At 47.1% G+C, this 15,848-nt stretch overlaps 1 protein-coding gene across 1 annotated transcript in view; it reads left to right on the top strand.

The window, feature by feature from the left end:
• The first annotated feature begins 6,476 nt into the window (after nt 1-6,476).
• LOC119956235 (dual specificity phosphatase 29-like) overlaps nt 6,477-15,848 on the top strand; it is a 28,920-nt gene continuing 19,548 nt past the window's right edge. The window contains 2 exon segments of the mRNA XM_038783270.1: nt 6,477-6,733; nt 11,154-11,371. Coding sequence (XP_038639198.1) covers nt 6,564-6,733; nt 11,154-11,371 — 388 coding nt within the window. The 5' untranslated portion in view covers nt 6,477-6,563.

The raw sequence follows: 15,848 nt of genomic DNA, 5'->3' as shown, positions 1-15,848 counted from the left end.
CCAAAATGTGAATTTGGCCTCTTTACATCTGCTGACTGACCAAATATGTATTTTCAACACTTGTTTTTTTTAAGTATTGAGGTTTTGCAGAATTTTTCATAATAAAACAGTAGTAACCATAATAACAAAACAAACTAAAGTGAACATTAACATAGTGCAAAAAGAGAATGTACAATACCAATTAAATAGACATTACCCCACGCGACCCAGTCTTCCTACACCATCTCAATGAAGCAGTCGCCCACCCCCACCCCCCCACGGATTGCTGCTGCTGCTGACATTTTAATTTTCCCCGAGAAAGTCAACGAACGGCTGCCACCTCCGAGAGAACCCTAGCCTAGACCCTCTCAAGGCAAACTTTATTTTCTCGAGGCTGAGAAACCCAGCCATGTTTTTCACCCAAGTCTCTACACTCGGGGGCTTCGAGTCCCTCCACATTAATAAAATCCATCTCCGGGCTACCAGGGAGGCAAAGGCCAAGACGTCGGCCTCTTTCGCCCCCTGAACTCCCGGGTCTTCTGACACTCCAAAGATCGCTATCTCTGGACTCGGCACCACCCAGTGTGTTAAGCACCTTGGACACTGAATTTTCACCATTTGTATTCTTCTTGCTTTTAATCATCATTAGAGGTGGCTCAGATTGCACAAATAATAATTTTCTCAAGGAATCATAGAATTCCTGGGCGGCACAGTGGCGCAGTGGTTAGCACTGCTGCATCTCGGCACCGAGGACCCCGGTTTGATCCAGGCCCCGGGTCACTGTCTGGGTGGAGTTTGCATGGGTCTCACCCCACAACCCAAAGATGTGCAGGTTGGATGAATTAGTCACGCTAATAATAATTAAAAGGGACAATTTAGCATGGCCAATCTACCTATGGTGCACATCTTTGGGTTTGTGGGGGTGCAGATATTGAGGGATACCCATTGCCAGACCACCAGGAAAACCCCCCCTGCTCATCTTTTAATCGTGCCGTGAGATCACTGACATCCATCCAGCTGAGAGAGTGGATAAAACCTCTGTTTAAGGTTTCATCTGAAGGGCAGAGTCCCTGGCAGTGCTGCATCCCCTCGAAGCCACACCGCATTGTGAGCTTCGATTATGTTAGCGATGGGCAACCTCGGCTAGTGAGTGGGCCGCATTAATGGCTATCATTCACCTCAGTGGGCAGCAAGATTGAAATCGGGTTTGTTCATGAACCATGACCCCACAAATAAGATTCAATACGTTTAATAGACACCGAATATTTCATAACGAGTTCTGGAAGGCGCTTAATTATTCATATCTTGATAGAACCGTCATCAACTTCAAATGGAAAAACATGGGAAAGATTTAGGCTTTGATTAGACACACGTGCCCTTGCTTTAGGTGCATATCACTTTAGCCATACCAGTCAGGACAAAACTACACTGAGGGAAACGAGTGGACTCTGGCAACCTTGCCCGTAGGCAACGGACAACAAAATGTCTCGTGGGCCGCACTCAGAACCCAGATGGGCCGCATGTGGCCTCAGGCTGCCCACCATTGGATTACCTGCTTTTGGAGGGCAAGCTTCCCCCACCATTAAAAAAACAAACTGCAGTGAGGGCAGCCAGTGTAACACCAGTTCCAGAAAGGAGACAGGGAACTGGCTAAATGGAGACACTCGATTGTGGACAGACTCTCAATGCCCTACTTTAACTCTGGCTAATTGGATGAGGTCTGATTGAGTTAAGATCAGGACCATAGGATAAATAATCCACGATCAAATTTATAAACATTTAGAAAATACATAAATAGTTTGAGGGAGGCAATACTCTGCCTCCACAAGACATTGGGACTGGATCGTTACATTGTAATACTGTTAAATTGCATAAGCGTAAAGGATTCAAGTATAGAATTCCCACTCAGTTAAATGAAGGAATGATGGTGATTCAATTGTCTTGTCTGAATTATTACCAGGAGAGGCAGATTTTATCTGCCAGCCTTACCGTTCTCAGAACCTCAAGAAGGAATTTTAGAGAGGCACGTTGGCACAGTGGTTAGCACTGCTGCCTCACAACACCAGGGACCTGGGTTCAATTCCGGTCTTGGGTGACTGGCTGTGTGGAGTTTGCACGTTCTACCCGTGTCTGTGTGGGTTTCCTCCAGTTTCCTCCCACAGTCCAAAGATGTGCAGGTTAGATGGATTGGCTGTGCTAAATTGCCCCTTAGTGCCCAGGAACGTACAGGTTAGGTGGTGTTAAGGGGATAGCGTGGGCCGAGGTAGGGTGGGCTTTCGGAGGGTCGGTGCAGGCACAATGTGTCAAATGGCCTCTTTCTACACTCTAGGGATTCTATGGGTCTGAGGTCCATGTGTGGGGCAGCCCGTTCACAATCTTCATTTCAAGAATGCGGTGGATATCTTGGGACAGGGAAGATATGAGGAACTTCCTCAATTTGGTAGGGTTAAGATAATGGATAGCTGGATGATTGAATGTTGTCTCAGCTTCATCCTTGTCAGTCAGACATTTGAATCATGTACACCTATCTCTGAAGTGTACATAAATGTGATGAAGATGTGATCCTGTCAGGAAGGAATGTTATTCAAGAGACTCTGGTCCTGAGATTGACGGGAGTGGATCTTCCAACCCCAGGAAGGTAGTGGGTAGAGTTTCAGTCCAGACATCCCAAAATTCCCCTCATGCTTTGTGGTTTTGACTACACAGCATGTGACGTATTTTTTGACAGGGTCCCTGCCCAAACGACAGAGCGATAGACTGGCTTTCCTCCATTCCAATAGGCAGCTGTCTGGACCAGGTCACAGCCACAGGTTCAGAGCCTGCAGATGATAGACTGTTGGACATTGTCCAATATTGACCTTAGGGAAGGGGGGGCATGATCCAGTCCTGGGGGGGGGGGGGGGGGGGGGGGGGGGGATCCGATATCTGACATGGGAGCAGAGGAGAGTGCTTGGATGGTGGGGTTCTGATGGGAAACAAGAAGAAAGGTCCAATCGTACTTCAATCCGTTCATTTTGCAGGAAGGCAGAAGCACTCCTGCTTCTCCTGACCCACAAGCAATGCTGCAGAGGCACTTACCCCCCTCACTACCTGGGAAGGCTGGGCAAAGCCTGGTGACCAGGGTTGACTGGAGGTTTGGTGCATGGCTCCATTCACCACCCAAACATACCAGGCAGCTTTATCATCTGCCCCAGCATGCATCTTGCTCACACTATCTCCATCTGTCTTTGTACAGGACGAGCTTGCATGCCAGCTCAGGGAGAGGTCCCAGCCTGCCACAACTCAAGACTCACGTGAGGATCCTGCACATCCCTCAGGCAGCGACACTGTGTGTGCCTTGTCCTGTTTTAGAATCACCTGCCATGAACTAATTATCTCTATTTTCTTTCAAAGAAACCTGAGCCAAGCGCCTGCCGTCTTCAATATGCCCCAACGACACCTTGGATGAGGATTGTGAGAAGATCACAACAGAAGGCCCATCATAGCACTCGCTCACACCTTCCACCAGGGCAGAGACACATGCTGCAGTGGGACCTTGTAAAATCCAGGCAAGTGACCATGAGGAAACGATGTTGGATTGGAAATAAAAGTTTAATAAGACTTACAAGACATTGGTCCTGTGCTGGCGCAGGGGCTGCACTTCATCACTGTAACCATTGGTGGCATCCTTAGTGGTCATTCAAGGGAGGCGGAGTTGCACCTCAATCTCACTCCAGCTGCCCCTTCTCAAGGAGTTAACCAGGGGCCCTCCTGAGATGAGGACCAGCAGATAGACACCCCGGCCTCATCCACCCAGGTGACTCCAGGATTGTCCAGCCAATCCCAATCCCTTCCTCCTGCGACTCCATCACCTCCAGCTTCACAGGCCAAGGAGAATCCACCTGACCCACAGCAGGACACCCAAAGTAGGCCAGGGTCCTCCAGGGTTCACTACATGTATATAACATTCACAAATGTAAATCGCACCAATTCACATTACCTCTTGTGCATGCGTCCTTTTTATAATGAGCTGTGTTACTTCAATTGGAATAGATACAATGACTCCTTCCCCTCCCTTATCACACATGTCACTATCATGTAGTCTGCTTCCATAATCACCACAGTGTGTGGTCCTTGATCATTCTCGATATCAGTGCTGCCTCAACCTTCATGTAAAATGTGTTTATGGAATGAACCAAGTTCACATGCTTTGCAGGGATATGTTTATTCTTGGCTGTTATGCAGAATGCATTATCCCATTGTCGGAGGTGGATCTCCTTGAGGAACTTTGTCCGATTGAAGTCACACAGCTACAAAGCCACATGGTGACAGTGGTTAGCACTGCTGCCTCACGAGGCCAGGGACCCAGATTCCATTCCAGCCTTGAGTGATTGTCTGTGTGGATTAGGCGGAGAATGGGCTTGGGTGGGGTGCTCTTTCGGAGGATCGGTGCAGACTCAAAGGGCCAAATGGCCTCCTTCTGCACTGTAGGGATTCTATGGGTCCATGTTAGTGGAACAGCTCCTGGCTCTTGTAGACTGGGATGTTGGAGAGACACGTGCAGAGGCAGCACCTTCTAACATCTGATACCTGAACTCCCTTCTCTAGTTAGCACTTCATGTCAGCAAGGACACATGCCCCTGAGGCTTCATCATCCTTCAAAGGGCCAGGACAACGTGAGCCTGGGGTGTAAATATTCACTGTCATATTGAAGTGAGGGGGGTGAAATGAGAGGAATACCAACACTGTTGGCCCTTGATGGAGGACACTTAGCAAAGAGGGTCCTCACAGCAGCTCACCCTCCTCCTCTTGGACTCGCAGGCCTGCTTCATCTGGCCCTTGCGATGGCTTCTTCCCCTGCAAACTCGGCCTCCTCCAACTCAACACCCTCATCCCCTTTGACACCTGCCTCACTGGAGGAGATGCGCAGTTCCTTCATGTCAGTCCCCTTGTGCAGCACACAGTGTTGCACGTTTTACTTGAGTGTAATTTGCGTTTATTGGAGTGTATTAACACGCCTCCGTTTAAAGGCCGTGTGCTTAACACTGCTAGGCTCTGTATGTGTATTTTCAGCTCGGGAGTCGCCAGGTGTCGTATAAACACCTCACAAATATTCCAAGGTCAGGTTCAAAGTAATAAAACTATACACCGATTAGTAAGTTCCAAACGATTAGTATTTATTATTACAAATATAATAAATACGCATGCACACGCTAAGGGACTAAGCTACAACTAAACTAAGCGATCAGAATACTTAACTAAACAGGAACAGGCAAGGTCAGGGAGCGAGGCCTTCGTTTCGATCTTGGTCTGTAACCTTCAGAGAGTGTGCTGGTCGCTGGGGGTCTAGTGGGGCTGGTTCGCGTAGCGAGCGTCGTATTGTCACTTACGGTTCGGCGGCTGGTGCTCAACGGCTGGAGTCAGGATACAAGTCGAAGTTCTGGGTCGAAGTCAAAGCCGGAGCTTTGTCCTGGGTGGGGCGGTCTCTATGGTCTTTTGAGGTGGATACCTTTGGTGCCGCTCTGTCTGGACATCCACTTAAAGTATCTATTCAAACCCAAATGTTGCCATTGTGTGTGCCCAGATCTGGATTGCCTCATTAATATGCAAAGCATTTTGCTATTAACACCTTTGGTTGAGATCTTCCACCTGGCCAGAAACTAGTTTTGCTGCGTGCAAAATGCTAATCAGTCTTTGTAGACTGCTTGTCTTGGCTAAACTGCTTTTTCCCTGCAGTCTTAGCAGTTCTCCATCTTGTTAGCCCAGTGTCCATCTTAGGTGGCTACAACAGCAAGCCACGATAATCCGTGAGGTTGTACTGGAGTGCTCCCCATTTCTTTCCACGCAGCAGAATCACGTCTTTAAGCTGCCTATGGTCTACTCCTCCAATGCCCGGGTGGCATGAGCATCATTGCACCTTCTCTATGCAGGATTCTGGGGCCGCCGCATGGGCATCATCAGCCACATCCTTTGCGGATATCCGTGATCACTGAGGAACCAACCCTGGATCCTGTGTGATCCCACCAAGATGTCCAGGATCTACAATCTACTCAAGCTGTACGTGTCGTAGGCACTTCCTGGGTATCTGACGCAATCCTGCATGATAGGTTTCTACGACTGAAGCTGTACATTGAGCAGATGGAAACATTTCCTGTTTATGGTTTGGATTGGTGTTGCCGAGGAACCACATGAAAGCAACCAATGGCCTGTGGGTGATATTTCTTCAAAGCCCACCCCTCCGTCGTCCTGGCTCGCTTGATCTGTCAAAGTTGACCGAATTGTAGGCCTTGACAAAAAAAGGTTGTCAGTCACCTCATTTACGCATTTGTGGGTGGCCAGAAGATCAAGCTCAAAGTTCTTGTTGGAAATTGTTCATTTATTCTACCTTTCAAAATTTCCTTATAGGATTTTATCCTGGTACCTGCAAGATCTGAATTTAGATACCGAATTAAAACGTAGAGTCGCTTCGCAGAATCTGTACTTGCACCTGTTCATAAACATCACATCGTTTGGCTAGGATCCAAGGTGGCAGACAAGAACTCTGCACAGTCAACACTCAACAACGCTTGTGAGCCACAGAGATCACAAAACAAACCTAGATTATAATGGCATCGAACGAAGTAACTCAATTCAGTGGCAATCCCACTTTTCCCAGAAACTCCAGCCCAAACGCCAGCACTCCCACAGTCGCAGAGCTGGAGGAAATCTTGCGCAACAACAGAGTTCCGCTCAGCCGTATCGATGAAGTATGGCCTAATCTCTACGTAGGAGACTTGTAAGTACATCTTCAAACAGCAGAGATAGTGCTGGCAAGGTCAGTGTTTAGAGAAACACTGATTGGGTGAAGTAGGGAGTAGGGGAGGGGATGTTGAGCAGGAGAAAGAAGCTAAATATCTCCTCATTGTGTCTAATCAATCATTAGATTTTAAATTGTGTTTGGTCACTGGAGTCTTGCAAATTCTCACCACAAAGCTGCCCAAATGCTTTTGTAAACTGTCCAGTCCTGTTATTTATTTAACTTTATTTATTTTTCCACTAAGGGGCAATTTAGCGTGACCAATCCACCTACCCTGCACAGCTTTTTGGGTTGTGGGGGTGAGACACATGCTGACACAGGGAGAATGTGCAAACCCCACACGGATAGTGACCCGGGGCCAGGATTGGACCCATGTCCTTGGCGCCATGAGGCAGCAGTGCTAAGCACTGCGCCACCGTGCTGCTCTATCCAGTCCTGTTATGTGCTTTTTATAAAAGCAGGCGTAACAGAGCAGACACAATGGGCCGAATGGCCTACCTCTGCTCCTATGTCTTAGGGTCTGTATTGTGGGGGGAGGGGGGTAAGAATGGAAACAAAGGCTCTATTTCTGAGCCAGGCGAAGACTATTTCACAAAATCAGGGGGCGTTCCCACCCCTCTCTTATATAGGGGCAAAAGAGAGGAGAAAAATTAGTGAGGCAATCCATGCCAGTCCTCCAATGAACAGCAAGCTGGGTGACTGGTGAAGCAGGGACTCCTAATGAGGAGGAATGAAAGGAACTTGCGAAAGTGTGGGTTAAGTTAGAGGGGCAGTAGCTTTGTTGAGGGGCCTAATTCTCCCTACCCTCACCGGCCTTTGACTTTGTGGGTGAAGATTTCTCAGTCTGGGGTCTCGTGTGATTGGTGTCCACAAACTAACTGTTCTTCTGCAGCCTGAGGAGAAGACAGCAGTGGTGTTTGTCACGATTGCCTGGATTTGCGTTCAATAAATGTCTCCGGAAATTACTGGGAAGCTTCAGCGTTGTAGCCAGGAGGTCCTGTTAGAAGTCGAGCCAGACCAGACATTTCTTCAAAGAAAACAGAAAATACTGGACAATCTCAGCAGTTCTGACAGCGTCTGTGGAGAGAGAAGGGAGCTAATGTTTCGAGTCTGGGTGACTCTTTGTCACCCAGCAGGGTAGCATGGTGGTTAGCATAAATGCTTCACAGCTCCAGGGTCCCAGGTTCGATTCCCGGCTGGGTCACTGTCTGTGTGGAGTCTGCACGTCCTCCCCCTGTGTGCGTGGGTTTCCTTCGGGTGCTCCGGTTTCCTCCCACAGTCCAAAGATGTGCGGGTTAGGTGGATTGGCCATGCTAAATTGCCCGTAGTGTCCTAATAAAAGTAAGGTTAAGGGGGGGTTGTTGGGTTACGGGTATAGGGTGGATATGTGGGTTTGAGTAGGGTGATCATGGCTCGGCACAACATTGAGGGCCGAAGGGCCTGTTCTGTGCTGTACTGTTCTATGTTCTAATTCTAGAGAGAACTGGAAATAGGATCAGATTTATACTGTTGGGGGGAAAGGTGGTGTGAAACATTAAGGGCTGGATAGAGAGCCAGCAATAGGTGGAGGCTAGGAAGAGATTGACTATGATGCCGTGACAGAAAGACAAAGGGAATGTAAATGGTGTTGTAATGGTACGTTAAGAGACCAGAATGTGTTACAGCCTTCTGGATTTAACATTGAGTTCAACAACTTCAAACTCTGAGCACTCACCTCCTCCATTTTTATTTCTATCGATTTATTTTCATTTCTTCCATCGATCCCTTTTTCCCCTCACCACTGTCTCCTCTCCCGACACTCCACCGCACTCGGGGCACCTGTTCCCTGTGCCAAGTTGTTCTTTGACACATTAAATCCCTTTGTTCTGCCATTCTGATCTCTTAATGGGCCACTATCAGCCATTCTTCTCAGCCAGGATCATCACATTCCCTTGGGATTTTGGTCCACAGCATCTTTGTCAATCTCCACCTGTCGCTGGCTCTCTATCTGGCCTCACTGCTGCACACCCCCTCCCCTCCCACACCAGTATAAATTTGACCCCATTTCCAGTTGTCTCTAGCTTTGGCAAAGAGTCACCCAGACTCAAAACGTTAGCTCTATTCCCTCACTACAGATGCTGTCGGAGCTGATGAGATTGTCCAGTATTTTCTGTTTTTGTTTCAGATTCCAGCATCCTCAGTAAATTGCTTTTATTTTAGGATAATCAGGAAGTTGAGGTAATACTGCCACTCTCGTTCACCTAGAGGCCAACTTTCACACTGACCTTCATTTTGCCCGCAAAATGCCAACTGGTTTGGTGCGATAATCCTGGTGGCTTCCCCTCTTGGGTTTTGGAAACAGCGCAATCACTATCCTTCCACATGGAAGGGAATCCCGATGGACACTTATCTCGTGAGGCAATTGTTAGGGTCGGCTGGACAGCTCACCTGCTGGCTTCACAGACTGGCAGGAATGGAATAGGCCGCCTAAACGTTCTAATTCACCTGCCCACCAGCAGGTGAATTCATTCCCGCGTGAACAGGAGGGGTTAAACCGTTGGACCAGATGGTCAGCAGAAGCTGGCAGGATGGAGAGAGCAAAATGCTGAGCTGAGGATGAAATGAAAGTGAAAATCGCTTATTGTCACAAATAGGCTTCAAATGAAGTGACTGTGAAAAGCCCCTAGTCGCCACATTCCGGCGCCTGTTCGGGGAGGCTGGTACGGGAATTGAACCGTGCTGCTGGCCTGCCTTGGTCTGCTTTCATCGCCAGCGATTTAGCCCAGTGTGCTAAACCAGCCCTTAACCGAAGGAATCATTTTTGGCTGATTCTCAACATTACCTGAATGGCTTTTTTTTTTTCAAATTGTGGGGGTCGCTGGTGGGGTCAGCATTTATTGTCCATTCCTAATTGCCCTCGAGAAGGTGACAGCGAGCTGCCTTCCTGAACCGCTGCAGTCCACGTGACATAGGTACACCCACAGTGCCGGGTTACACTGAAATGGGCATCTTGGCGGAGTTACATTGCAGGAATTCTTAACTCGGAGTTTGAGAGATAAGCAGATGAGCGATTCCCTGAGGTTCGCGCGAGTAATTACTTGTGTATCCCTTGCAATCAATGTATGTCAAAGTGAGTAAGGGAACACCAGGGTGCGGAAGTAACAATAAATAAAACAACAGATGTGAAGTGCCTGGCTTGCTGCTTACCCAATGAACCACAACCTGCAAACTTATGTTTCAACAAAGTAGCAGTGTCATGGGTTATAGAGATCTGAAACATTACACTAAACACTTTGAATTGTGTGCCAGGCAGCAGAATTAGCTGGGCCAGTTGTTTCAGCTCCAAGACCTGGCTTGATACAAGTCAGAAGTTGTAATGAGGGATTGATCATTTTAACATAGTCCCTCAGCGCTGTGGGCTCCTTGCATTAAGCCACTGGAGAATTTAGTACAAATTGATATTCCTTACAGAGACACTGCAAAATATGACACCCTCCCCACCCCGGGACAGGCAAACAAAGCAAAACTCCATAGACATCAGAAGTGCTGGAAGATCCCATCAGTTCCCAATGGCGGGACACCACTGCTGTGGGGGAGGGACAGAAAATTCCACCCGGAAAATCATATGGTCATTTACAGCAGAGAAGGAGGCCACTTGGCCATTGTGTCTCTGCTGATTCTGCTATAGAGCAATCCAGGCAGTCCTGTCCCCCCCCACTCTATCTCTTCCTGTCATGCAACCTTTTCCCCTTCGAGCCTTCATCCAATTTCCTTTTCAAATCATTTTGCAAAACAGACAATCCCGCCCATTGTTGCTGCTCGTGGGCAGCATGTTCCAGACTATTGCACCCAGTGAGTAAAACTGTTCTTTCTCACATCCGCAACTCCCCCCCCCCCAACCCCACAGACCTGTATCTCTCACTCTAAACCCTTAAACCTGTGCCCCCCCCCCCCCCCCCCTCGTCCTTGCATCATCAGCTGATGGGAAAAAGTCTTTCCTTGGCGACCTTATCCAAATCTGTCACAATCTTGTACGCCGCTACTAAATCTCTCTTCAATCTCTTCGGAGAAAGTTCCCACCTTCTCCAATCCGACCCTGTCGCCAAAATCTCTCACCCCGCCCGGCATCCACTCTGGTGAATCTCCTCTGCACCCTCAGAAAAACCCTCACCCCTGTAACCTTGGACTGGTGAGAGGAAAGGGAACATTAACTTGCTTCAGGGCAAGTCGTTCCTGATGGGGAACTTAACGCTGACACTATTGTGCCCAAAAGTGGAATCGTGAGCCATCTTCATCGTCAGCTTCCCTCACCTTGAGAAGCACAACGCTTCATCAGAGGTACAAGTAACAATACCCAAGTCGCATTGTAAACACAATTGTATGCTTGTAAAATATTTCCTGATGTATCTTGCTTCATTAGGACAGTGGCCCATGACAGATTCCGCCTGTGGAAGTTGGGGATAACTCATGTGTTAAATGCTGCACACAAACTGATGGCTTCCAGTGGGTGCCAAGATTTCTATGGGTGCAGTGTGGATTATTATGGTATAGCAGCTCAGGATTTACCAAACTTTGACATTGCTGCCCACTTCAACTCTGCGAGTGAATATATATATCGAGCCCTGGATATGCTGGGAGGTGAGCAACCATTCTAATATTTCAAATAATCTGATAAGTTGTCTTGATTCGCAATTGCATTACAAAAGAGAGCACGTGATGAGCATAATGTTCTTCCAGTAACTCAGCTGATTGAGGTCATTATTAACTGAGCTATCCAAACTGGAGAGGCCCTACGTTTAGTCCTCGATCTGCATAGCTCGGGTAATAACTGCCTGAATCAGTCAGCGCTGAGCTGGTACATCCATCAGGGGGCTCTCCATTCGGTTTTACCAACTTTAGTCAGGATTGGGAATCAGTCCGGACTCCAGCTCCTGGTGAACATTCAGTTATTCCGTTTGGATTTGCACACGAGAGAGTTCACAAACCCCTCCGGGTTTACCCAGTCTTTATGTATCGGGGATTGACCTTGGCTATGCCCGTGACCCAACAACGTCAAGTTTCAGACTTCCGCCTTACAATTCGCCAGAAAGAAAAGAAAAAATCAGGCAACCCTCTGGGTTTCATCAAAGTAAAAAGAGACAACTAATTTACCAACTTGCTGAATTCCAGAACTTAAAATCCAACATGTTTCACAATCATTTCCCATTGTTTCTGTCTGTCTCTTTGTTTCTTTACCGCACCTCTTTTTCCCCAAAGAAATGCCATTAAATCTCAATTGGAGGTGGTGGGTGTGGGGTGGATGGGTACAGGGTGGTTAGGGGGGGGACAACCTTTAAAAGAAACAGACTTTCATTGTCTCAAATGTAGGCTTGTTGTTATTTAACTAGTTGTCAGTCCAAATAACGAAGACACTCTCTGATGCGTACAAATCTATCGCACAGAACTGCTCCGTCTGAACAATGACCTCTGCCGACACAGAGTAAATTAATCAACAATGCAGCAAGGTTTAGCTTATCGCTGCAGCAATTCAAGATATCTAAAGGTGGATTCGAGCTAATTACAAGAATTGAACTGCCTGACAACTGGGGATAAATAGGCAGGATGTTTAAAACCGAGAAGGGTTCAGAAGAGTAAATATAGAGAATCTGACTCCACTGTCTGAAATGTTGCTTGACCAAAGAACCAAGATTTATGGCAATTTCCAACAGAACCTGAGGTGATATGAGGCAATCTTTTTCACGCAATGAGTGGTTAGGATTTGGAATTGGCATGACCTGATAGAGCAGAGATTCAATATTTGCCTACAGTAGGGAGTTGGATAAATATCTGCAGATGTAGTTGGATGGATATGAGGGAATGATTGGGGTCATGAGGCTAACTGGATTGCTTTTTGAAAGAGCCAATGCAGACCCGATGGGCCGAATGTCCTCATGCTGGTCTGTACTAGTGTTACGGCACCCTGGGCTAGTGCACAGATAATTCCAGCCCCACTTGACCTGGAGCCATAACATAATTGAAATTAACAAATAATTCTCAGAAAACACCTGATGTTTTTGTCCCTTGGCTGCCCAATGATTACAGTCACCAGGTTTGTAAATTTAAACACTATTAATTTTTATTAATAACAATGGCTATAATTAAATATGTAGCAACTACAACTGGTTATCTAATTCCAAACCCCCCTCTTTAACTCGCACTCTCTGCTCACTCAAACAAGACAGACAAACAGAAACAGAGGGGGGGAAAAGGGGTGTAAAAATAATGCTGAAAGTAAAAGGTTAAGAGTTTTTGTTTCAGATTATTGCCTTCCAGCACACCTTCCTTCAGTCTAGACTTTCAGTTTGACATCTCTGATTTCAGTCTGTAATGGTTTTCACTGTAGATTTATACAGGTTCTCTGCAGGATCAGAAATACAGCAGCTGTGCAGCTATTCTGGAGAAAGATAGAGAGAGAAAGAGCAGCTTCTTTTCCCCTCTGAGCATCCAGGACCTGACTGTCCATTCCTTGGTTCTCTGAAAACCATCCCAGTCAGGTGGGACCCAATCATCACCTGTTGCCAGGCAGAATTCGGCCTCTTGTTAATTCATTGGCCGCCAGCCAACCAATCGAACCTCATCCCTCCGATCTCTCGGGTGCCAAAAAGTCTGCGTTGTGCCATCCAAAGGCTAGCACGTTGGACCATTTTGCAACTTTTGAGTTCCTCACTGCCTCTGCTCGACTCAAAGGTGTATGTCCATGAAATATCCATGGGTCAAAATGGTAACCACAAAATAAAGGAAATGGGAAACAAGGGAAGCAACAGGAAGGGACCTTACACTAGTCGATAATTCTATGGGCTGAATTGTTTGGCCCTTCCCATTGGTGGGATCTCCCAGCCCCGCCGAAGGGTTCCCCGGTCATTGGGCAGGCGAACCATGCAAGATGTCGTTGACAGTGGCCAATGGCAAGCGGCCTCTGCTGCCAGAAAACAGGCTGGGGGGGGGGGGGGGGGGGTGGAAAATCACACCCTATGAAATTATTGAACTTTGGGTAACCCGTGAAACTTTTTGACACAATGATCAATGCGAGAATTGATTGGGTTTAACATTTTTAAATTTGTGGGAAGTTGGATGTTTTAACTTGGAAGTAGTTGAGGGCAGATTCACCAAAGTGATTCCAAGGATGAGGGGATAAGCCAGTGAGGAAAGGTTGGACGGGTTGGGCCTGTATCTATTGGAGTTGAGAAGGTTGAGAGGGGATCTTATTGAAACATATAAGATCCTGAGGGGACTTGACAGGGTGGGATGCTGAGAGGATGTTTCCCCTTGTGGGAGAGACTAGAACTCGGGGACACAGTTTACGAATAAGGGGTTTCCCAGTATAGATGGAGATGAGGAGAACTTTTCTTCTCTCAGAGGGTAACGAGTCTGTGGAACCCCCAGCCCCAGAGAGCAGATGCCTCAGGGTCATTGAATATTTCTACGGCGGAGGTAGATTCTTTTTTTTAAAAATAATTTTTATTGAAATTTTTATTTATTTATATAACAACAACGAACAGCAATAAAATACCAACAATAACAATAACAGTCATAAACATTCGCCCAACCTCAATGAACAACAAAACATATTAACAACAAATTGAATTAACACAATATTAAGTTAAATAACCATAGAAAAAATAGAAAAAATAAAGAACCCCTCCCCCCAACCCCAGGGGCTGCTTCCTGCTATTGACCAAGATACTTATCTTTGAGCCAGAAAGTCCAGAAAAGGCTGCCACCGTTTATAAAACCCTTGTACTGATCCTCTCAGGGCCAATTTGACCCTCTCCAATTTTATAAATCCCGCCATGTCACTGATCCAGGTCTCCACACTTGGGGGCCTCACATCCTTCCACTGTAGCAAGATCCTTCGTCGGGCTACTAGGGACGCAAAGGCCAGGACACCGGCCTCTTTCGCCTCCTGCACTCCCGGCTCCACCGCAACTCCAAAAATCGCGAGTCCTCAACCTGGTTTGACCCTGGATCCAACCACCCTCGACACCGTCCCCGCCACCCCCTTCCAGAATTCCTCCAGTGCCGGGCATGCCCAGAACATATGGGCGTGGTTCGCTGGACTCCCCGAACACCTGGTGCACCTGTCCTCACCCCCAAAGAACCTACTCATCCGAGTCACAGACATATGGGCCCGATGCAGCACCTTAAATTGGATGAGACTTGGATTGCCTTGCACATGAAGAGGAAGAGTTAACCCTCTCCAAGGCATCCGCCCAAGTCCCATCCTCTATCTGCTCCCCTAGTTCCCCCTCCCATTCAGCCTTCAGCTAAATTCTTGACTAACAGGGGTGTCAAAGGTTGTTGGGGATAGGCAGAATGGGGAGTTGCGGCCACAATCAGATCAGACTCGAGGGGTCGAATGTCCTATTCCTGCTCCGAAGTCGAATCTTTGTTTGCGTTTTATCAGGGCCTAAGCAAAAACATTAAACCCATCTTGTTTTTAATTGTCTGACCATAACAACTTACATTTTTACAACCCCTTTCACAATGTAAAACATCGCAAGGCCCTTCACAGGAGCAATATCAGGCAGAATTTGTGTCACATTACAAGAGGTCAAAGAGGTAAGTTTTAACAAATGTCTTAATGGAGAGAGTTTCGGAGGTGGAGAGGTTTTAGGGAGTCTCTTTCAGAGATTTCGGAGTTGGGGAGGGGACGAGGCCAAGGGTGGATTTGAAAAGCAGGATGAAACTTTTAAAACTGAGGTGTTGCCAGACTGGGAGGCCTTGTAGGGGAGATGGATGGGTAAGAATTGTTATTGGTTAAGATGCAAACGGCAGAGTATTGATACTGCCGGCACGATCAGTACATTCAGTTTCATGGTGGAACGTTCAACTATAACAGGAAAGATATGGATGGATTTATCATGAAACACCTCTCTTGTATAGAGGCAGAAATTCAGCTCCAACCTAAATGTGCCTGAATCACACTAATTATTAATGCAAACGGAAAGCCTAATTGACAACTTGCCCCTTGGTTAGTGAAGCTCAGTGCTCATGATTAATTTGCAATGCAAAATATGTCTTGGCTATAAGAAGAAAAATTAATTTTAGACCGAGCGGTCACATTGTAAAAACACAA

This window comes from Scyliorhinus canicula, chromosome 22 (genome assembly GCF_902713615.1).
Source record: "Scyliorhinus canicula chromosome 22, sScyCan1.1, whole genome shotgun sequence".
Lineage (NCBI taxonomy): Eukaryota > Metazoa > Chordata > Chondrichthyes > Carcharhiniformes > Scyliorhinidae > Scyliorhinus > Scyliorhinus canicula.
Note: the sequence above shows the minus strand (reverse complement) of the source record. Positions and strands in the feature narration are given on the sequence as shown.